The sequence below is a fragment of the Triticum aestivum genome, chromosome 3D (assembly GCF_018294505.1).
Source record: "Triticum aestivum cultivar Chinese Spring chromosome 3D, IWGSC CS RefSeq v2.1, whole genome shotgun sequence".
Lineage (NCBI taxonomy): Eukaryota > Viridiplantae > Streptophyta > Magnoliopsida > Poales > Poaceae > Triticum > Triticum aestivum.
Window position 1 is genome coordinate 362,494,041 of NC_057802.1, and position 24,679 is coordinate 362,518,719.

Below are 24,679 nucleotides of genomic sequence, written 5' to 3' on the forward strand. Positions count from 1 at the left end.
CCCTTCATCTTCTCCAGAGAGTGATACAATGTTTTATATGCTCTATGTACTGTAATTCGGCTGAATGTTTGAGAACTATATGATTTTTATGCAACAGGTTGAAGTAAGCAACCAGGAAGCTTCAGTTAGTGGTTCCCAGATTTCGGATGCTGGACCTTCTGCAAGTGGATCTACTAAGACCTCTCTGATTTCACCTAAACAATCAGCAATATCGGTATCCGAGGCCAAACGCCACACTTCATTATTTTTTGCACTTTGCACAAAGGTATCCTCATGAGCATACCATTTTGTCTCTTGTATATTTTGTCTGGAGAGGTACTAAAATATTTTTGCCTTGTTCCAGAGACCTACTCTTCTTCGACAGCTGTTCAATGTTTACGGAGGGTCTCCAAAAGTTGTTAAGCAGGTTTTACTTTTAACTTGTGTTGTGAAGTTTAAAGTGTGTAAAAATTGACTACTGAATTACTTGCCGCACATTTTGGTACAAAATTGTGCAGTGTATCCATTGGCATATACCTACTCTTGTAAGAAATCTGGGATCCTCATGTCCTGAGATGCTGGACATTATTCATAGTCCACCTGAAGGCAGTGAGGAACTTGTTACTATGGTATTACAATTTATCTCTGACTTCTCTTTGTACATTATTGTGAAACATTGAAGTTGATTATGTGTTTTGCTTCATTCTATTCTCAAAGATACTGCAAACACTGACAGAAGAATCAAATCCTTCAGCCAACCTGGTCGTGGCTGTTAAACATCTATATGAGACCAAGCTGAAGGTTTGTATACCTTTTGCTTACATTGCATACTGCCTCCAAAATGATGGTTTGTGCCCTTTTATTCGAGCAGCACATCTGCTGAATTTTGTATTTTTCTCTGCAGGATGCGTCTATTCTCATTCCATTGCTATCCTCATTTCCGAAGGAAGAGGTATTGGTTTCTGTTTTTTTATATGTATTATGATGTCTACATCTTTACTATAGCTCAGAAGCAGAAATGCTGTCACTGACATGCTAATGTTTGTAAGAGCTTGTGCGCTCTGCACAATCTGGACCAATCATTGCATCGGCAAAGCAGCAACTTGATTGGGACACGTTATATAATTAACAAGACGGAATTTGGGTATTTAGAGGCTAATAGTGTAAGGATTTCATAATCTAAAATCAGCAGACACAAGCACACTCCAGGCATAACAGTAATTTTTGAAAAAAAAGATGCAATGATTGTTCTCTGAGGTCACAATGGTTCATATGTATGCAGTTTTTGAACTTCACGCAGACTCATAATTCAGGCCAACTTTGACCACTTAGTCTATTTTATTTTAATACTTGGAATATCTTTAAAAAGTGTGATTTTTTTGGAGTTACATGTGTTTCGAGAATGAAACATTATTTTGCAGCTGGTAATAAATGCATGTTATAAAGTCATTTGAAAAATTCTCAGAGGATGCCATGTAGGGTGGTCCTTTTTTTATGAGTATAGTTTATTATCCACATGTTTTTTTGTATCATTTTTCACACTTTATGGTTCATGATCATGGATTTAGCATATTTATTTATTGTCTTGTTTCTTTGTGGTCTCAGGTGCTGCCTATATTTCCGAGACTAGTTGATCTCTCACCTGACAGGTTCCAAGACGCACTTGCTCGGATATTGCAGGTTGTTTTATCTTGCTTATTAGCAACTCCATTAGTGGGTATTGCATTTATATATGATGGCATTTCATAAAAGTTGGTTTGATAGAGTACCTCTATTGGAATATGTTGAGACCAACATAGCTGCCACCAGTCACAATTGATCTTGGAATCACGGTAATTAAAATTTGTCATATGAAATGCCTGCATACATTCTTGCCTCTTTATTTCATAAAATTTTAAGTTACTTTACCCACAAGCAAGAAAAAGCACAAAGCAAGCAAATAAAAATGCACAAGTTATATAAAGTCAATGTTTGAATAGATTAGTGCATTATACACAGTGCTGATCTTCGTCAGCATATATGTCCTATTCATTCTGGGAGCATGTTATTGATTTTGTTGAATTTGCTATATGTTTCTGTGATAGCTTCTGCGAAACAGTTTCTTTTTAGCTAATGCAACCTTTCTGTTGTTTTGTATGATTTTGTATTTTTATTTACAATGGAACAGCCCATGTATGTGATTTGTTATTAAAGGGGCACCCTTTTAAACGATTTTAGTGAGATATGTGTTGTTTTCTCAACCTTTGAGTTGACTAGCTCTGCTTTCGACAGGGATCTGCTCATACTGGGCCAGCGTTAACCCCTTCTGAAGTTCTGATTGCAATTCATGATATTAATCCAGAAAAGGACAAAGTTCCTCTAAAGAAGGTAATTTTGTTTCCTATTGTTTCTTTTAATGCTGCCTTGTTATATTCAACATCTCTTGAGCATATTCTCAGCATGTACAGATAGACGAAGCTTTTTGAATACCTTGTTCATTTTCTGACTTTCCATAATCAATTCAATTCTCGAGTTATATCGGACACATGTGAATGCCTAGATTTTGTATTCAAACACATACACATGCATTTGTGACGTGTGATGTTAGTTTATTTGTTGTCCTGCAGTTTAATCGATCACTGATGGAAATGAACATATTTTCAGGTCATAGATGCTTGTACTGCTTGCTTTGAGCAGCGCACGGTATTTACTCAGCAAGTTCTAGAAAAGGCACTAAATAAATTGGTACTTACATTACCACTGTTATCATGTGCAATACTTTCATGTATATTCCTTTTGCTTAGTTGTTCACCCTGTCATGCAGGTCGACAATGTACCGATTCCTCTTCTTTTTATGAGAACAGTTATTCAAGCACTCGATGCTTTCCCAGCTTTGGTATGTTGATGCTTTGATAATTTATTTAGGTGCAGTGAATAATACCTGATTCTAACTGGTAGAAATTAGAACTTTTACTTGCCTATACCACTTTATATCGTGACTTCTAAATCTTTGCAGTCTTTAGTATAAACCGCGTACTTGCTTAGTTAGTGTATATATATTTGCAGCTTACTTTTCCCTTATGTTGCGTGCAATGATTTGATTATAATTTTATGCCACAGAATAGAAACAATTCTTTCTTGCCAGTACACTTTCCATCTTTGTAATGGACTTCTTTAGGTCAAGACAATATCGAAGTTTGGATAATATTGTTTTTCAGTGATTTGATCATGCTTTATTTCATCAGGTTGATTTTGTCATGGGGATACTTTCCAGGCTTGTCAATAAGCAGGTTTGTGAATTTCTTGAGTTTCACTGTGTTTGACTCTACTTGCCTGTTCATTGATTGACCATATGGGACCCCTGTTGAATCATGATTATTTGCTTCAATAGTCAGATAGTTAATTGTAACAGAATATGATTATCTTGTACTTGCTCCATCCCAAAATAAGTGACTCAACTTTGTACTAACTTTAGGTTTTATTTGCTTCAATAGTCAGATAGTACAAAGTTAGTACAAAGTTGAGTCACTTATTTTGGGATGGAGGGAGTATGAACAAGCTAGCCGGGTGTTCTAACCTAAGGTTTTATTTGGCCTTTTCTTGGTTCAATATTCTGTATAGCAACAAAAAAAAACATTTTCGGACGTGTGACAACACTGAAACATGGAAATGATATATGTAGGTTTGTCTCGAAAAATCCTTTCACAATTTTTATCATTAACAGAAAAGTGCAAATTGCAGCCCTCAATAAACAGAAAGGTGCAAATTGCAGCCCTCAACTCTTACATGAGTCTAATTTTCAAACTGGAACTTTAAAACCGCCAGCACCTTTAATTCCATGATTTTGATAGTTCAAGGTTTCAACCAAGACGTTTTTGGGGATCATGATTGTGACTCGCGGGTTGAAAAGTGTGCCTTCCCTTACAAAACATATCACAATAGTAACTAGTGGTCAAAGTTGCGCTTTAGAGTCTGTTTAGATGTTACAAAAGATAACCATCTGTGACTGATGTACAGCAATTTTGTTGTATTCAACAGATTAATGATCTCTAGAACATGCTCATGTTAAACAATTTGAATGTTTATCTTGTTTATTTTGCTAAGAAATTGTGAGATGAAAGTTTGTTAATCAGTTTTTAACCTTTTAGTTATATTTCTTAAGCTTGAGTTTTTTCTCTCTTGCTGCAGATCTGGAAAATGCCAAAGCTGTGGGTTGGGTTCTTAAAATTGGCATACCAGACTCAACCACGCTCTTTCGATGTTTTATTACAGGTATTAGTATTTCTTTATTGTGTTACTGAATATATTCCTGGATATATGTTCTTGTATTTTTACTGATATGACATCACGATGCTACATGTAGTTACCTCCACCACAGCTTGAAGTTGCATTGAATAAGTACCCGAATCTTCGACCACATCTTTCTTCCTTTGTTAATCGGCAGAACTTGCACAACAAGTTGCCCAGGTACTTCCTGTTGACCTTAACAGCTCACTCGAATGCTGTGGAACTCTTGTTAGCTTGGGCACAAAATAACTAATCTTGCATTTAGGTGCATTAAAGGCTGATTTTCTAAAAGTAGTAGCTATTATGTAACAACTTATCACTGTTGTATTAAATTGCTGCACTGGCAAACATTTGGGTTGCTGCTAATAGTTACTTAGGGCTTCTAAATAGTGTAGCTAATGAGCCTGGTCTGGTTTTACTTATATTGCTGTGGCACTGCTTGGGCTCGGTACTTCAATGGTGCTTTGTGTGGAATTTGTAGCCTTGGTAAAGTTGAGTTATATTCTGGGCCTCCTCAAGTAAATCTCCTGGCTATTCTTTTTGGAGTTTGTGATGTATTATTGTTAATTTGTTATGCTATGGAGTTTTTATGTGGCTCAAGCACCAAGTTAACAGCGCGTTGCCTAGGTGTCCCGATTCGATAAGGCGCTTGGCTGTGGTTGCAGTGGGTCTGCCGAAGCTTGCTAGCATATGGTTTCTCGCTGTGTCATGTATGACGTTGCAGGAGACCGGGCGGATGCTAGGATGTCTTGCAAAGGTGTATTAAAGATGCATTGCCAAAGCAGATGGCGAGAGGGGGAGACCAGGGGGGCATAGAATCTCTTCCATCTAATGTTGGTTGCCCTGGCCTCCCTCAGCCTCCATCCTTCCGAAGCACCTGATTTAGATCTGAACACAACCCTCTTTGTAGCCATTAAGCCATCTACTCAACTCGCAATCATGGGTTTCATTGTTTCTTTCATGCCTGTCTCATGGTCATCTCTCCAGCAATTTCTTGCCCCTACACTACTCCCGAATCTCGAACTACCCCTTTGTCAGTGTGGCAGTGGAGAGACCTTTATTGCTCAATAGTACAGTTGCAGTGACCTGTATAGTTTTTACATCCATCGTCCTATTGTGGAGTTCTAAACCAAGAAAGAGTAATCACCTTTCTTTGGAGTGTGCCATGTTGGTTCTGTCTAAGTTGCTTAAGAGTTTTATGCCCCTCAGTTGCATTAGGCTCATGTCAGAATATTGTCAAAATAGATGATGTTTCCCAAAACTCCCAAAATATACGTGGACATTCAGTTTCTGTAATTTCTAACGTGTCTTGTTTGATGATTTCTACATGGCAGACATACTTTGAATATTTTGGGCTTCGTTAACGAACCACAGCAGGCACCAATGCCATTTGCGCCCGCTGCATTACAAACAGCAGACGCGACTTCCTCTCTTCCTGGTGCAAACATAATGTGAAATCTGATGATGGAAGTCGTAGCACCGATCAGGTGCAATAATGCCTTGTTCATCACAGGTGGACATTCAGAGATATATGGGCGTGGAATGACACAAATGAGGACGGCGGTGCCCTTTGATGCGTTTGCAGTTAATGCCTCTCAGCAACTCAACAATCTATCGTGGTTACTGATTAAAGGGTGGTCTGGATCAAATGTGGTTGATTAGAGGGTGGTCTATTGTGTTTGTGCTGGAGCTATTGCTTCTCCGAACACCGGTCACTCCCAAGTTGTATAGTAGCTGTATCCTTGTGGTAAAAAGTAGTACCACTTGCAGGCTGAGGCTTATGTGGCGACCAAACGGCAGAGCTAGTGATTTACAAATGGCCAAGCGATACTATTTGATCGGCATGTCTTACTCCAATGAGGACACTGGGTTACTTGCAGCAGCATTCTTTTTGCAAGGAGCCCGCAATTGACTGACTGACGCTAACCATTGCTGCAGTCCTAACAGTTTGTCTGTGTGTTGTAATATTGTATATTAAATTAATTGATTTAGTTAGCAAGAATATTTACTCTGTCATATTTAATCAAGGCTTTTGTCAGAGTGAACGTGTTCTTTTGTTGTTGTTGAGGGAATGCAATCATGGTGGTTTATATTTTATGTGGAAATAGTTGTAGTACAAAATTTGCTAGTACATCCACCGAAATTCCCGTCACCATATTGGCCTACCTAGGGCCATACTGAAAACTAACTGAATTAAGATGTGACATGAAGAATTGCCACCATTCTTCATCACTTCTATGACCTCCATGCAGTCCGCTTTAATTGTCGAGTTGTTGCAGCCCATATCATTTTCCAAGATGAGGCCGTCTCTCGAGTCCTCAACAAAAGAAATATCATGAAAGGCTGGTGCTAGGAAGTCGCCACCTGGGTCCTGAGCCTTTTCCCGGATCAAAAGTTGCATCCACATTCTGTTTTATGAACCCTGTGTCTTAGTGCCCGATTGCTCCCTTTCTTCCTTAATCTTGAAAAGTTCTTTGCTAGAGTGGAAATGGCCTGCAGCGAACGTGTGGGTTCATCAATATTTTCTCCATGTGTGAGTGTGATGCTTCGTCGCTCCCACCAAGTATACCACACGACCACAGATCCTCCATCCCTCTCCTGCATGCACAAGTCATTCACCATACCTCAAAGGTCTAGGATACACAAGATCTCACACACCCTCGGGCATAAGAAGAAAGCATGGCGTATCCTCTCACAATCAGTTGTGCACAGAAGACATCGAGAGGTTGATTTTATGACGGTTGGCCAAGACTCCACAGAAGGTAAGCACCATGTAAAGATTTCCAATAGTAAATTTTAATTTTTGTTGGCGCGCGTAACTTCCTAAGGGTCGACCAGAAAGGACTAGTACTTGAGCCTTCATTGGAGTTTGTCCTGCTAAACTTACGTACGTGTTGGTCATCCCACTCTGTGTGATACGTAGTAATCTGGGAAAGTTTGAGCTTATTTGGACAAATTGATTTGGAGATGATCATATTTTTTCTTCAGAGTAGCGTTTAGTTTTCTTGGCGTAAACTTTGAGCCCACCCTTCATTTTCTTTCTAGATTCGCCGCTGAACGACGGTGCTGATCCCCAACGGCTGCTCATCCCCTCCCCAACACCGCGCCCGGTGGCATCCTCGTCTGATCCGGCGGCAACGGCGAGGCGGTGGATTTGGGGGCTTGGTCGGCCTCTTGCTCGCCGACGACCAGCATCTGGTCAACGTGTCTAGGCTCCGGCGTAGTCCGGCCGGTGCCGCCGCTGCTGCTCTGCTGTGAAAGTATGAAGGTTGATTCACTTGATTCAATTTCAATTTTTCAGATTTGGACTTAGGTAGCTGCCTAACTATATACTGTAGTAAATTGTTTAGCTACCAATTGATTACTGATTCATAGTAGATGTACAGTGGCTGTTGGTGGTGGTTGTTAACATCCTAAAATTAATCCATGTATCCATCTTTATTCTTGTTTGTAGAAATGAAGAGAAAGAGGACTTTGCACAGTTGGTTTGCAAGCAATTCAAACGCATCCCCCGTTGTTCCTGAACCCAATACTCCCCCAATTGATGTTGTTGTTCAACCAGCCCCAGTTGAGAACTTAATTCACCCAACTCCAACAAATGAGAGCACTAATCCCTCTACCGATATCGATGAGAGCACTATCCCCCCTACAACAAATGAGAGTATTGATCCCCCAGCCGATGAGACCACTACCCCTCGCACAAATGAGAGTACCAATCCCCCAACTAATGAGAGCACAAACCAACCACCAAGGCATCATATACTAGAATTCCATCCGAGTCAGATTTTTGGTGATCCGGCTGATCGAATACCAATAGAAGATTATGTCCCTGAAATTCAAAGTGAAGTGAGAAGAGCTTATTTGTTGAAAGGAAGAAACAAAGCTAGCGGGCACAAATTTGAAGTGGGATTGGAAGGTAAAATTTGGAGATCTTTTCAACCCCAATGGCTAGATAGGTTCGATTGGTTGGAATATAGTGAGAAAAAGGAGGCTGCCTTTTGTTTCCCTTGTTTTCTTTTCAAGAATCCATCACAGGCCACTAGATTTGGCAATGATGTATTTACAATAGGTGGATACAAACGTTGGAAAACAGCTTTGGCAAATTTTCAGAAACATGTTGGTGGTCCATCTAGTTACCACAACATCGCTAAGGGCTTGAGTGATGATTTCAACAATCAAAGGGCCAATGTGGGTACCAAACTCCGAGTTTACAATAAAGAGGCTGAAATAAAATATAAAATCCGCTTGACTGCATCATTGGATTGTGCAAGGTATCTCATAGCTCAAGGGGAAGCTTTTCGTGGACATGATGAGTCCTCCAATTCCATCAACAAAGGCAATTTCAGGGAGTTCTTGGATTGGTACAAGGACAAGAATAAAGATGTGAAAGATGCATTTGATAAGGGGCAAGGTAATGCACTAATGATATGTTCAGATATTCAAAAGGACCTTGCTACATGTTGTGCAATGGAGGTAACCAAAGTCATCAAGAATGAGCTTGGAGATAAGAAATTTTCGATACTTGTTGATGAGGCCAGAGATTGCTCAATAAAGGAGCAAATGGCAATGATTTTGAGGTAATGCATACGAATTTGCATAGTCTTTTATTTGTCATTGTTGTTCGTTTCTCTTCTTTTAATTTGTAGCTTTTCAAATGTGCAGATTTTTGGATGACCATGGGGAGCTTCAGGAGAGATTTCTTGCTATTAAGCACATCACAGATTATACATCAGCTGGAATTAAAGAAGCATTGCTTGGTGTGTTAAAGTACCATGGCTTGCCTATTAATAGGATTCGTGGACAGGGTTATGATGGGGCTTCAAATATGAGAGGAGAATTCAATGGTTTGCAAAAGCTAATTCGTGACGAGTGTCCATATGCTTTCTTTGTTCATTGTTTTGCTCATCAGTTGCAATTGGTGGTTGTCACAGTGGCTCAGTGTTGTCCAGTTATTGCTGATTTTTTTAACTATCTTCCCTTGATAGTGACTCAAGTAGGTTCATCTTGCAAAAGAAAAGACACATTGCTTGGAAAGCATCATGACAACTTGATAGAATTGATGGAGAATTGTAAGATATCATCTGGAACTGGTTTACATCAAGAAACTAACCTTGCTAGACCAGGAGCTACTCGTTGGGGCTCACATCTTAGAACCTTGCTTCGTATCTACACAATGTGGAATGCAGTGGTGGATGTGCTAGCAATTGTGGTGGACGATGCCCGAGAACACTCTTCTCAAGGTGGAGCTTCAGGTTTGATTGTACAAATGGAATGCTTTCAATTTGTGTTCATCATGCTATTCTTGATAAACTTGTTGAACATCACAAATATGCTATCACAAACTTTGCAAAGGAAGAATCAAGATGTTGTTGAAGCCCTTCGTTTGATCTTGGATGTGAAAGAAGCTTTGCAAAATATGAGGGACAATGGGTATGAGTCATTATGTGACCAAGCAAATAACTTTTGTGAGGAACATGGCATTGAGGTGCCAAATATGGATGATCTTGTTGGAGCAATGGGGCAATCTGTTCGTTCCAAGAATAAGGTGACTCGACATCATTATTTCAAGGTTAGCATATTCAATGTTGCTATTGATGCAACTCTCACTGAGATGAATCATCGATTCAATGAAGCTAACACCGAGTTAGTGGATTGCATGTCTTGTCTTAATCCGACAAACAACTTCTCAAAGTTTAACATTGACAAGCTTATACGGCTTGCTGAAATTTATGCTGAGGATTTTACACAAGCTGAACGGTTGTTGCTAAGATATGACCTTCCAACATTCCTTACAAATATTAGGAGAAGTGAGGAATTTAATGCATGTCTAGATGTTTCTACCCTTGCTCGGTTGATGGTTCAAACAACAAAACATAGAACTTTCCAATTGGTATATCGCCTCATCGAGTTGACATTGATTCTTACAGTGGCAACTTCATCGGTCGAGAGGATATTTTCAGCAATGGAGATCATCAAAACTGATTTGCGCAATAAGATATCAGATGATTGGTTAATGGTTTAATGGTTTGCTATTGTGAGAAAAGGATATTCATAAGTATTCCCGATGATCAAATTATGATACGATTCCAGAAATAGAAAGATCGAAAAGGACATTTGCCTCCTGAGTATAATGTGATTTCTTAGAGGTATGCCTATGTTTTTCTACTAGTGCTGATAGTCACTTGAGGATGCCTTACTATATCACTAACAATTGTGCTCATTTTGACAGATGGCTTGTAGTTTGTCTCTTGGATTTTGGTGTGGAGGTCTTCTGCAACTACTAGTATCAGCTAAGAAGCAACACGCAACACCAATATCATTGTTTTTGTGTTTTTTTGTTGCTTCTCTAGTACTTGATCTATGGGTGTGTGAACTGTATGAGACTTTGTCAATCATGCTACTAGTTTATGGGTGTGAACTGTACTTGATCTATGGATCTGGGAAAGTGTGAGCATATTTGGATGATCGGATTATGAGATAAGGGCTATTTTTCTAAACAGATTCAAGTTTTTCTTGAAACATTGATATTTTTCAAAAAATCTGAAAAAATTCAGTTAAATAGTACATGTTCCCAGTAGAAATCTGGGAAACTTTGAGCTTATTTTGACGACCGGATTATGAGATAAGGGCTATTTTTGCTAAACAGATTCAAGTTTTTGTTCAAAAATTCAAGTTTTTCAAAAAATCTGAAAAATCAGTTAAATAGTACATGTTCCCAGTAGTAATCTGGGAAAGTTTGAGCTTATTTGGACAAATTGATTTAGAGATGATCATATTTTTTTCTTCAGAGTAGCGTTTAGTTTTCTTGCCGTAAACTTTGAGCCCACCCTTCATTTTCTTTCTAGATTCGCCGCTGAACGACGGTGCTCATCCCCAACGGCTGCTCATCCCCTCCCCAACACCACGCCCGGTGGCATCCTCGTCTGATCCGGCGGCAACGGCGATGCCGTGGATTTGGGGGCTTGATCGGCCTCTTGCTCGCCGACGACCAGCATCTGGTCAACGTGTCCAGGCTCCGGCGTAGTCCGGCCGGTGCCGCCGCTGCTGCACTGCTCCGAAAGTATGAATGTTGATTCACTTGATTCAATTTCAGTTTTTCAGATTTTTAGACTTAGGTAGCTGCCTAACTATATACTGTAGTAAATTGTTTAGCTACCAATTGATTACTGATTCATAGTAGATGTACAGTGGCTGTTGGTGGTGGTTGTTAACATCCTAAAATTAATCCATGTATCCATCTTTATTCTTGTTTGTAGAAATGAAGAGAAAGAGGACTTTGCACAGTTGGTTTGCAAGCAATTCAAACGCATCCCCCGTTGTTCCTGAACCCAATACTCCCCCAATTGATCTTGTTGTTCAACCAGCCCCAGTTGAGAACTTAATTCACCCAACTCCAACAAATGAGAGCACTAATCCCTCTACCGATGTCGATGAGAGCACTATCCCCCCTACAACAAATGAGAGTATTGATCCCCCAGCCGATGAGACCACTACCCCTCGCACAAATGAGAGTACCAATCCCCCAACTAATGAGAGCACAAACCAACCACCAAGGCATCATATACTAGAATTCCATCCGAGTCAGATTTTTGGTGATCCGGCTGATCGAATACCAATAGAAGATTATGTCCCTGAAATTCAAAGTGAAGTGAGAAGAGCTTATTTGTTGAAAGGAAGAAACAAAGCTAGCGGGCACAAATTTGAAGTGGGATTGGAAGGTAAAATTTGGAGATCTTTTCAACCCCAATGGCTAGATAGGTTCGATTGGTTGGAATATAGTGAGAAAAAGGAGGCTGCCTTTTGTTTCCCTTGTTTTCTTTTCAAGAATCCATCACAGGCCACTAGATTTGGCAATGATGTATTTACAATAGGTGGATACAAACGTTGGAAAACAGCTTTGGCAAATTTTCAGAAACATGTTGGTGGTCCATCTAGTTACCACAACATCGCTAAGGGCTTGAGTGATGATTTCAACAATCAAAGGGCCAATGTGGGTACCAAACTCCGAGTTTACAATAAAGAGGCTGAAATAAAATATAAAATCCGCTTGACTGCATCATTGGATTGTGCAAGGTATCTCATAGCTCAAGGGGAAGCTTTTCGTGGACATGATGAGTCCTCCAATTCCATCAACAAAGGCAATTTCAGGGAGTTCTTGGATTGGTACAAGGACAAGAATAAAGATGTGAAAGATGCATTTGATAAGGGGCAAGGTAATGCACTAATGATATGTTCAGATATTCAAAAGGACCTTGCTACATGTTGTGCAATGGAGGTAACCAAAGTCATCAAGAATGAGCTTGGAGATAAGAAATTTTCGATACTTGTTGATGAGGCCAGAGATTGCTCAATAAAGGAGCAAATGGCAATGATTTTGAGGTAATGCATACGAATTTGCATAGTCTTTTATTTGTCATTGTTGTTCGTTTCTCTTCTTTTAATTTGTAGCTTTTCAAATGTGCAGATTTTTGGATGACCATGGGGAGCTTCAGGAGAGATTTCTTGCTATTAAGCACATCACAGATTATACATCAGCTGGAATTAAAGAAGCATTGCTTGGTGTGTTAAAGTACCATGGCTTGCCTATTAATAGGATTCGTGGACAGGGTTATGATGGGGCTTCAAATATGAGAGGAGAATTCAATGGTTTGCAAAAGCTAATTCGTGACGAGTGTCCATATGCTTTCTTTGTTCATTGTTTTGCTCATCAGTTGCAATTGGTGGTTGTCACAGTGGCTCAGTGTTGTCCAGTTATTGCTGATTTTTTTAACTATCTTCCCTTGATAGTGACTCAAGTAGGTTCATCTTGCAAAAGAAAAGACACATTGCTTGGAAAGCATCATGACAACTTGATAGAATTGATGGAGAATTGTAAGATATCATCTGGAACTGGTTTACATCAAGAAACTAACCTTGCTAGACCAGGAGCTACTCGTTGGGGCTCACATCTTAGAACCTTGCTTCGTATCTACACAATGTGGAATGCAGTGGTGGATGTGCTAGCAATTGTGGTGGACGATGCCCGAGAACACTCTTCTCAAGGTGGAGCTTCAGGTTTGATTGTACAAATGGAATGCTTTCAATTTGTGTTCATCATGCTATTCTTGATAAACTTGTTGAACATCACAAATATGCTATCACAAACTTTGCAAAGGAAGAATCAAGATGTTGTTGAAGCCCTTCGTTTGATCTTGGATGTGAAAGAAGCTTTGCAAAATATGAGGGACAATGGGTATGAGTCATTATGTGACCAAGCAAATAACTTTTGTGAGGAACATGGCATTGAGGTGCCAAATATGGATGATCTTGTTGGAGCAATGGGGCAATCTGTTCGTTCCAAGAATAAGGTGACTCGACATCATTATTTCAAGGTTAGCATATTCAATGTTGCTATTGATGCAACTCTCACTGAGATGAATCATCGATTCAATGAAGCTAACACCGAGTTAGTGGATTGCATGTCTTGTCTTAATCCGACAAACAACTTCTCAAAGTTTAACATTGACAAGCTTATACGGCTTGCTGAAATTTATGCTGAGGATTTTACACAAGCTGAACGGTTGTTGCTAAGATATGACCTTCCAACATTCCTTACAAATATTAGGAGAAGTGAGGAATTTAATGCATGTCTAGATGTTTCTACCCTTGCTCGGTTGATGGTTCAAACAACAAAACATAGAACTTTCCAATTGGTATATCGCCTCATCGAGTTGACATTGATTCTTACAGTGGCAACTTCATCGGTCGAGAGGATATTTTCAGCAATGGAGATCATCAAAACTGATTTGCGCAATAAGATATCAGATGATTGGTTAATGGTTTAATGGTTTGCTATTGTGAGAAAAGGATATTCATAAGTATTCCCGATGATCAAATTATGATACGATTCCAGAAATAGAAAGATCGAAAAGGACATTTGCCTCCTGAGTATAATGTGATTTCTTAGAGGTATGCCTATGTTTTTCTACTAGTGCTGATAGTCACTTGAGGATGCCTTACTATATCACTAACAATTGTGCTCATTTTGACAGATGGCTTGTAGTTTGTCTCTTGGATTTTGGTGTGGAGGTCTTCTGCAACTACTAGTATCAGCTAAGAAGCAACACGCAACACCAATATCATTGTTTTTGTGTTTTTTTGTTGCTTCTCTAGTACTTGATCTATGGGTGTGTGAACTGTATGAGACTTTGTCAATCATGCTACTAGTTTATGGGTGTGAACTGTACTTGATCTATGGATCTGGGAAAGTGTGAGCATATTTGGATGATTGGATTATGAGATAAGGGCTATTTTTCTAAACAGATTCAAGTTTTTCTTGAAACATTGATATTTTTCAAAAAATCTGAAAAAATTCAGTTAAATAGTACATGTTCCCAGTAGTAATCTGGGAAAGTTTGAGCTTATTTTGACGACCGGATTATGAGATAAGGGCTATTTTTGCTAAACAGATTCATGTTTTTGTTCAAAAATTCAAGTTTTTCAAAAAATCTGAAAAAATCAGTTAAATAGTACATGTTCCCAGTAGTAATCTGGGAAAGTTTGAGCTTATTTGGACAAATTGATTTGGAGATGATCATATTTTTTCTTCAGAGTAGCGTTTAGTTTTCTTGCCGTAAACTTTGAGCCCACCCTTCATTTTCTTTCTAGATTCGCCGCTGTGATACGTCGTTCTGACTGAAAAAATTCCGTTCTTGCTGAAATGTCATTAAACGAAATCATCCATCATCCCCAGAGCTAGGGGGGTATTAAGTATATGCTACGCATCGTTGGGCCAAAAGATTTCCCTTATGAGTTGTTCATCCGATTCTCTTGCATAAGCACAATATCGCCTCTTCTTGTCATCACTTTCCTGGATGGAGTACTAGGAATTCATGGGTCATCCCATATGTTAATTTGAGATCCATCACCAACTCTCCATATGCACCATTTTTAAATGTTTGGTTTCTCTCCCTCAGACTCTGCCACATGTATGAACTACCTTTCTTCAGGTTGCAATTAAGGAGATCCCCATTTGGAAAATATTTCTCTCTCGACACCCTTGCACAAAAAGACTCATGCTCTGACAGGAGCCGCCAACACTGTTTTACAAGGAGTGCCAAGTCGAAACAATGTGAATCTCTAAAACCCACACCTCCTCTTTTTTGGGGACGCACATCTTCTACCATGTTCGTGATTGCTTCAACCATGATATTCAGCGAGGTACAAACCTCCACTCTAGCATCAAATGTGTACGTGGGCTGGAAAAAAATGTGACAATGGCATCAACATGTGTATAGACATCATAATTCCTAATGATCATTCTCACTACTCATGGACTTCCCGTTGCGTAACAAATCCGACACCGCTGACGCCAGCTACTTGTGAGCTGCGTTCGGATTTCCTCGAAGAGGAGAAGATGATGCAGTACAGTAGAGATAAGTATTTCCCTCGGTCATGAAACCAAGGTTATCAATCCAGTAGGAGAACCAAGCAACACTATGTAAACAACACCTGCACACAAACAACAAATACTTGCAACCCAACGCGTAGAGGGGTTGTCAATCCCTCAACGGTATTGAGCAAGATTAATTGTATAGGTTTTGATAGATAGATCTGACAAAAATACGAAATAAAATAAATAAAAGAAAATTGCAGCAAGGTATTTTTAGGATTTTTATATGATAAAAATTAGACCTGGGGGCCATAGTTTTCACTAGAGGCTTCTCTCGAGAAAATAGCATACGGTGGGTAAACAAATTACTATTGGGCAATTGATAGAAAATCAAATAATTATGACTATATCCAAGGCAATGATCATACATAGGCATCACGTCCGAGATTAGTAGACTAAAACGATTCCGCATCTATTATTATTACTCCACACATCGACCGCTATCCAGCATGCATCTAGTGTATTAAGTTCATGGAAAACGGAGTAATGCTTTAAGCAATATGACATGATATAGATAAGATAAACTCGCGTGTGAATAAACCCCATCTTTTTACCCTTAACAACAACGATACATACGTGTCATGTCCCCTTATGTCACTGGGATTGAGCACCGCAAGATCGAACCCATTACAAAGCACCTCTTCCCATGGCAAGATAAATCAATCTAGTTGGCCAAACCAAACTGTAAGTGCATCTAGTGCCACCCCGAGTTGGTTTTGGAGTATTGACGACAAACTTGGTTGAGGGACTAATGTGTTTGTGAGAATTGCAGGATAACACAGGTAGTAGTCCCTTATTGATTCAGTTTACCTACCAGAGATGACCCCTAAAAATGTGTGAAGACATTGAAGACAATGGTGGGTTGTGAAGACATTCACAGTGAAGATTATGACATGAGAAGACATTCATGTGAAGACTATGGAGTACGAAGACATAGTTGTTTCGTAGTTTCCTTTTCTTCTTTGTTGAGTCATGGGAACCACTGTACTGTTAAGTGGGGTCGGGTGACTGAAGTGATGATCAACCAAAATCCTATGTCTTCGAGCGAAGACAATGAGAGCAAATCTTATCCAGAGCTGGATGAGTCAGCTTTACTTGTAGCCCAAGTCAAGCTGCCGCGTGTGTTTGAAATCCGACCGTTGGACACGTGTCGGTTCCTTAGTGACCCAGGGTCATTTCGGATAAATCCGGTTGGGTTGCCTCCTGACTATAAATAGCCCACCCCCTACACCATAAATTGGTGGCTGCTTAGAGTTAGTGCACGGCTTTTGTCGTTTGAGAGCAACCCACCTCCGAAGCATTTGAGAGAGAGATCCTTGCGAGGACAAAGCCCAAAACACCCAGAGCCAAAGAGTGTTAGGCATCACTGAAGTCTTTCTGTCCGCGTGATCTGAAGACTTGTTACACTTGAGGACTGTGTTTCCTCCAGCCGGTTAGGCGACGCGTTCTGAGCATCCAAGAGCCATTGTGGATCACCGGTGAACGAAGTATGTGAAGGTTTGGAAGTCTACCTTGAAGACTTATCAGAGTGATTGGGCGAGGACTGGGTGTCCTTAGCTCAAGGGGGATAAGGTGAAGACGCGGTCTTTTGAGTTAAATCTCAGCCTCCCTAACCAGACGTACAGTTGTCACAACAACTAGAACTGGTCTACCAAATCCTTGTCTTCACCAAGCAACTGGTTCTATCCTTCACTTCCCTTTACTTTATAGTTTGTCTTTGTGAAGTCATTGTCTGCTTGTCTGTTCTGATTGACTTCACTGTGTGAAGACTATTTATTGTTGGCTTCTTACTGTCTTCCATCCTAATCATTACTACCTAGCTGTTGATAGTCTTCGTGCTTTCACTTCATTGCTTACTTGACTATGGCTTGTCTATTGTAGTCTACCTTCCACTGCATATCAATAGGTTCATTTCTATTGTTTATCTTCAAAGACCTCGTGTTTTGAAGACTTTCATAAAAATCGCCTATTCACCCCCCTCTAGTTGATAACTAGCACTTTCAATTGGTATCAAAGCAAGGTGCTCCCTTGTTCTGTGTGATTCAGTTTAACCACCTAGAGTTTTAGCTATGTCGACTGCAATGATAATCAAGGTCTCCGTTGCGTGCCCAGTCTTCGATGGCACTGATTACCCCTACTGGAAGAATAAGATGCGCATGCATCTTGAAGCCATTGATGTCGACCTCTGGTATGTTGTCAAGAATGGTATTCCCAAGGTTGGTGAGGGTGTCACCGCTACTGATGTCAAGAGGTCTATTCAATTGGATTCGACTGCCAAGAACATCATCTGTGGTCATCTGACAAAAGGACAATACGGCCGTGTGAGTGCACTAGAAACTGCGAAGCTAGTCTGGGACTGGCTCTCCAAGGTCAACGAAGGCGTCTCAACTCAGAGAGATTCAAGGATTGATGTTCTTCGCAACCTCTTCAACCGCTTCTAGAGAAATGACAATGAGAATGTCCAGCTCACATTTGATCGCCTCACTGATATCACAAATGAGCTTCACGCGCTTGGCGCTACTGAGATCACTAAGCACGAAATCGTCAAGAAGCTCCTGAGATCACTTGACAGCTCATTCGACACCCTGGCCCTAATGATTCAAGAACGTCCTGACATCAAAGATCTTGATCCGCCTGACATACCTGAGAGGCTCAACACACATGACTTCTAGTTATCTGAGAAGAGAGATATCTATGGCCCCAACTATGGCCGAACCCGGGCTTTGAAGGCGAAGATTGTGTCCTCATCTGAAGAAGAATCTGACTACAGTTCTGGTGATCCTGAAGACATTGCAAAGGAACTAGCTATGCTCGTGAAGAAGTTCCAGAAGTTCTCTAAGAAGAAAGGTTTCAGAAAGTCTTTAAGATCCAGCTCAAGAAATGATGAAGCTTCTACTCGTGACCACAAGAAGAGAACACGCCACAAATGCAAGAAACCAGGTCACTACATCTCTGAGTGTCCTCAATGGGACAATGAGACCAAGAAAAAGAAGAAGAGCAAGGAATATGATTCTGATGACAAGAAGAAGAAGAAATCCTCAAAGTCTTCTTCAAAGTCTTCATCAAAGTCTTCATCTCACAAGAAGAGCTCTTCCAGCAAGGCTCGTGCGTTTGTTGGCAAGAAGATGGGTTCAAAGGAGGAGTCTGCTTCTGAGGAAGCGGAGGTGGAGTCTGAGGAGGAGTCCGATTCAGGCGTGGCAAGCCTGACTCTAGCTTCAGCTTATGTCGCCAAGTCCATCTTCAACAGTGAAGACAATGGCCTCGTCACCAACGCTAATGCTGATAATGAGGATGACTCTGCTCCTACCTACTGCTTCATGGCATGTGGTGCCAAGGTAAACTCACGCGATGCTTACTTTCAAACATCCAGTGAAGATGACTCTGAATGTGAATCTAAACCTAGCTACAAAACACTTGCTAAAATTGCAACTGAACGACAAACTGCTATGGAACATATTCAAAAGTTGCTAGACAAAAGCAATGACCTGTTGGACGCGGAAATGACTCGAATTTAGTCCTTAATTGAAGACATTAAAAATATTCACGTTAAGTACGAGGAACTTGAAAGTCGTCATGAAACACTCTCAGCTACTCATGAGAAGCTTTCTTATGATTATCTTCAAAGGAAGCAAGAACTTGAGAACATGCGAGCGACTCATGAAGATCTTCAAAAGGAGAACGAGTCACTCCGCGCTCAACATATCAGTTCCGCTCAGGAAGGTTTCGAACCACCATGTCTAAAATGTTTTGAGCGTGATAATGTTGTCTCTGTTGTTGAATGTTCTACTGCTGCTACTATTGCAATATCTTCAACTGCTGATGTGGTAACTAACCCCTCTACTAAGGATACCACTACTATTGCTGATGAGAATGCTAGGTTGAAGACATTGCTTGAAACAGGGATGTACAAAAGCCTCAAAGGGCATCAGACACTATGTGATGTCCTTAAGAAACAGATTCTGAACCGACACCCTAGGAAAGAGGGTGTTGGGTTCGAGAGGAAAATGAATGTTGATGGTTCATACTGGAAGCCTGAGCAGTACCCCAAAACCACATGGGTTGCTGCAAAGGAACCTTCAGTGGATCCCTCTACCTTATCTGGCTTCACTTGTACTAACCTGATTATCATTGGTGAATCCTTTGATGCAAACTATAAACTATTTAAGAATTAGAATGGTGGAGTGTTTTCCAGGTATATTGGTACTAACTGCAGGAATGGACCACCTTTGAAGAAGATCTGGGTGCCCAAAAGTTGTCTTGAGAAGCTTCCTGTGAATGTCATCATGACACCACCTGGGAAGAAGACAAACCCCAGACCAAAGGCTTCATATGGTCCAAAGGCTTCATACAGACAGAGGACTCACCAGAGTCACCCTAACGCCAATGTTTTGCAGGGAAACCATACTCAGACTTATGAATATGAGCGTGTTTCATCAAACCGCTATGTTCATAAGACCAAGAACTTTTCTGCTTATTCTTATGAGTATTATTCACCTCCTGCAAGGCTATTTGCTAGGGCTCCAAAGCCAAAGTTCTCAGATGATGCACTTAGACTCATTGCTTCTAAGTCACCCCTGAAGATGTGGGTGGTTAAGAACAATTAACTCTCTTTTGCAGGGAAAGGTCTCCAGCCGGAAATCAAAGGCTTCTGATGCTTATGCCGGGGACCTAAAACATCTTGTGGGACGCAAGATAAAATGCCAAAATGGTCTTACTATGTATTTCGTCCCAGGATTTCTTGACAAACATCCTATCTACCCTAACCAGGATCTGAATTTTGATAATATGCTTGTTCGTCAAATGTTTATGCTTCACATTTCCCTTGGTGAAGCATATCACCCAAACTGCACTGTAGGGTACGATACCAAAGGCTTCTGAGTGGATTATGGACAGTGGATGCACTAACCACATGACTGGTGATCGAAGTCTTCTTATGGATTCAACCCTACGTTCGTCTGACAAAAGTCACATCACATTTGCTGACACTGGTAAAAGCAAGGTATTCGGTCTAGGTAGAGTTGCAATCTCAAAGGATCAGCACATGGATAAAGTGATGCTTGTTGAATCCCTTGGTTTCAACTTAATGTCTGTCTCAATGCTTTGTGATCTGAACATGATTATGATATTTGGAAAATATCGTTGTCTTGTGCTTATGGAATCTCACAAATCTCTAGTCTTCGAAGGGTATCGAAAAGACGATCTGTATATGGTAGATTTCTCCGCAGGACCACATGTGGCTGTATGTCTTCTAGCAAAAGCTTCGGAGTGCTGGCTCTGGCATCAGAGGCTAGGGCATGCGGGCATGAGGAACTTACACACTCTCGCGAAGAAGAAGCATGTCATAGGCATCGAGGGCTTCAAGTTCAAGAAGGATCATCTATGCGGTGTCTGCGAAGCTGGAAAGATGACTCGGGCCAAGCATCCCTCAAAGACAATCATGAAGACGACACGCCCCTTCGAGCTGCTTCATATGGACTTATTTGGCCCTACTCACTACTCTACCCTCACTACCATTGCTTGCCTATATGGCTTCGTCATTGTTGATGATTACTCAAGATATACATGGGTGCACATAATTCTCTACAAGACTAAAGTGCAGGATGTCTTCAGACGATTCTCCCATCATGCCATGACCAACTATGGCATCAAGATCAAGCACATCAGAAGTGACAACAGCACAGAATTCAAGAACACCAGCCTCGATGCCTATCTTGATACATTGGGCATCACACATGAGTTCTCAGCTCCATACACACCTCAGCAAAATGGCATCGTGGAGCGCAAGAACAGAACCCTCATTGAGATGGCATGGATGATGCTTGATGAGTACAAGACTCCAAGGAAGTTCTGCCCGAAGCCATTGATACTGCATGCCACATCATCAACCGTGTTTATCTTCACAAGTTTCTAAAGAAGACATCATACGAGATCCTGACTGGTAAGAAGCCAAATGTCAGCTATTTCAGAGTATTCGGTGCTAGGTGCTGGATCAAGGATCCGCATCACACTTCAAAATTTGCACCGAAAGCACATGAAGGTTTTATGCTTGGTTACGGAAAGGATTCGCACTCCTACAAAGTCTTCAACCTCTTTCACTATAAAGTGGTTGAAACCGTGGATGTGCGGTTCGATGAGACTAACGACTCGCAAAGAGAGCACCTGCTAATGTGCTAGATGAAGCTACACCAGTGAATCTATCAACTTATGGGTACTGGAGAAATCATACCTTCAGAGGCTCAGGCTGAAGAGGAAATCATCATTTCTGCACCTAATCAACCCGAAGACACTGCTCAGCCTGAAGCCAATGCTGAAGATGAAGACAATGATCAGCAAGGGCAAAATTTCGTCCAGTTCATCCTCATGTTGCAAATGAAGTACATATTGAGAAGATAATTGATAGCATCAATGCACCTGGTCCACTCACTCGTTCAAGAGCAACACAGCTAGCAAATTTTTGTGGGCACTTTGCATTTGTCTCTATATCTGAACCCAAGAAAGTTGATGAAGCCTTCATGCAACCTAAATGGATTCAAGCTATGCAAGAAGAGCTTCAACAGTTTGAGTTGAACAATGTATGGGAGCTAGTAAAGCATCCTGATCCTCGCATGCACAATATTATCAGCACCAAATGGATCTATTGCAACAAACAAGATGAGCATGGTCAAGTTGTCAGAAACAAGGCTCGTCTCGTTGCTCAAGGTTATACACAAGTTGAAGGGATTGACTTCGATGAAACATTTGCTCCTGTGGCTAGGCTTGAAGCCATTCGCATACCGCTAGCCTATGCCAACCACAACAACATTCTTCTGTACCAAATGGATGTAAAGAGTGCCTTTCTCAACGCCAAATTGAAGAAGAAGTGTATGTTGCACAACCACCTATTTTTGAAGACCCTAAGCGTCCTGACATGGTATACAAGCTCAACAAGGCACTGTATGGCCTCAAACAAGCACCTCGAGCTTGGTATGACACACTCAAAGACTTCCTGAAGAGCAATTCAAACCTGGTTCTCTAGATCCCACTCTCTTCACGAAGACATATGATGGTGAACTGTTTGTATGCCAAATCTATGTGGATGACATTATCTTCGGCTGCACTGACAAGAGATACAGTGATGAGTTTGGGCATATGATGCAAGAGCAATATCAGATGTCCATGATGGGTGAGCTGAAATTCTTCCTTGGTCTTCAAATCCGTCAGCAGAGCAATGGCATCTTCATTTCACAAGAAAAATATCTCAAAGATTGACTAAAGAAGTTTGGAATGCAAGACTGCAAAGGGTACACGATGCCAATGCTGACCAAAGGCCAATTGGGTCCCGACGACAATGGTAAAGAGTTCGATCAAAAGGTATACCGCTCCATGATTGGTTCTTTACTTTACTTATGTGCATTTAGGCCTGATATAATGCTTAGCGTTTGCATGTGTGCCTGATTCCAAGCGGCACCAATGGAATCGCATCACTTAGCTGTGAAGCGAATTCTTCGATATTTGGCTTACACCCCAACACTAGGATTATGGTATCCAAAGGGCTCAGAGTTTGATCTTGTTGGATTCTCAGATGTTGATTATGCTGGTGACAAGGTTGATCGCAAGTCCACATCACGCACATGTCATTTTCTTGGACGATCTCTTGTTTGTTGGTCTTCAAAGAAGCAGAACTGTGTATCCCTCTCCACTGCTGAATCTGAATACATTGCTGCTGGATCTTGCTGCGCTCAGCTTCTATGGATGAAGCAAACCCTCAAGGACAATGGCATCCACCTGAAGCATGTGCCACTCTACTGCGACAATGAAAGCACCATCAAGATTGCCAACAACCCAGTTCAGCACTCGAAGACAAAGCACATTCAGATCCGTCATCACTTTCTCAGAGATCATGTCATGAGAAGGAAGATATTGATATCATTCACGTCAACACTGAAGAGCAATTGGCAGATATCTTCACAAAACCCTTGGATGTGAAAAGGTTTTGCAAGTTGCGGTGTGAGCTAAATATCTTAGAATCCTCAAATGTCCTGTGATTGGACACACATCCTAACGCTTATGCATGTTGATGACTTAGATGTGCAACACACGAAGTAACGTATATCTTCAATCAATGAAGACATACACTCTAAGTGTGAACACATTAACACAGAATTTGACTTAGGAGCGCCACAATAATTGTGCGTTGTGTCTGGGTCTAATACTTCCTATACGGTGGGTGACACCACCACCAAACTTTCTCGAAGATTTTCTTTTGCCTGAATACCGGAGAAGCCAGAATGACCACCCGACAAACCAGGCGTGCGTGGGAACATGGAACAACTTCCAATGCGTTGCATGCATGCCATGTGTCCATCAGATGTGAACCGCCAGGGGCACCTGCGTAATTGCGTTGTGCAGCCCTTTACCTTATAAATACCCATCCCGTGCGGTTATTATCTCCTCTTCCACCTCACCATCTCACTCAAACCCTAGCGCCACCGCTAGCTCACGTTGACGCTGTAGACGAAGCGCTTAGCTGCCGCGACCTCTTCGACGTCGTCCTCACGCCGGCCGCGGACCTCGTCTTCTCCGCTACCGCCGTAGGTGTCTTCCTCCGCCAAGTTAGGGCGCGGGAGATTGGACTGCTCGGCCTCCCATCTTCCTCGTCTAGAAGTTCGTCTGTGGTAAATAAATCTCCTTTTTACAGTCTTTTTGATCTGTCAAATCCATCCACTTCAACCAAAAGTGGTTTCTACACTTCCAAATCTGGATCTGTCTCTTTCTGAATCTCATATCTTGCAAAGTATGTTCACTTATGCTTCACAACTAGTTAGATTCCTCACTTGTACTTATTCATGGATTCGTACAAATCTGGAACCAACTCACTTCAAATAAGTGAATGTCTTCGCACTATGAGGTCAATGTCTTCAAACTGATTCATCTTCAAAATCTTTTGAGAATGCATATGACCTCTTCCCCTTCCCTCGCATATCTAATGCTGTCACATGTACATGTCCGTGGGAGAATCCCTTG

The 24,679-nt window shown here is 41.1% G+C and overlaps 1 protein-coding gene and 2 pseudogenes across 1 annotated transcript in view; all 3 read left to right on the forward strand.

Moving 5' to 3' along the window:
* Positions 1 to 6,268, forward strand: part of LOC123078909 (uncharacterized) — a 15,252-nt gene extending 8,984 nt beyond the window's left edge. The window contains exons 15-27 of the mRNA XM_044501559.1: positions 98 to 265; positions 344 to 406; positions 498 to 608; positions 697 to 780; positions 884 to 931; positions 1,585 to 1,659; positions 2,251 to 2,346; positions 2,623 to 2,703; positions 2,783 to 2,854; positions 3,204 to 3,248; positions 4,147 to 4,230; positions 4,322 to 4,425; positions 5,580 to 6,268. Of these exons, the coding sequence (XP_044357494.1) occupies positions 98 to 265; positions 344 to 406; positions 498 to 608; positions 697 to 780; positions 884 to 931; positions 1,585 to 1,659; positions 2,251 to 2,346; positions 2,623 to 2,703; positions 2,783 to 2,854; positions 3,204 to 3,248; positions 4,147 to 4,230; positions 4,322 to 4,425; positions 5,580 to 5,700 (1,152 nt within the window). The 3' untranslated portion in view covers positions 5,701 to 6,268. The remainder of the gene's footprint in view (positions 1 to 97; positions 266 to 343; positions 407 to 497; positions 609 to 696; positions 781 to 883; positions 932 to 1,584; positions 1,660 to 2,250; positions 2,347 to 2,622; positions 2,704 to 2,782; positions 2,855 to 3,203; positions 3,249 to 4,146; positions 4,231 to 4,321; positions 4,426 to 5,579) is intronic.
* Positions 6,269 to 8,712: 2,444 nt separating this feature from the next.
* LOC123076299 (zinc finger MYM-type protein 1-like) lies at positions 8,713 to 10,389 on the forward strand (annotated as a pseudogene).
* A 2,125-nt stretch (positions 10,390 to 12,514) lies between these two features.
* On the forward strand, positions 12,515 to 14,191 carry LOC123076300 (zinc finger MYM-type protein 1-like; annotated as a pseudogene).
* The last annotated feature ends 10,488 nt before the right edge of the window (positions 14,192 to 24,679 follow it).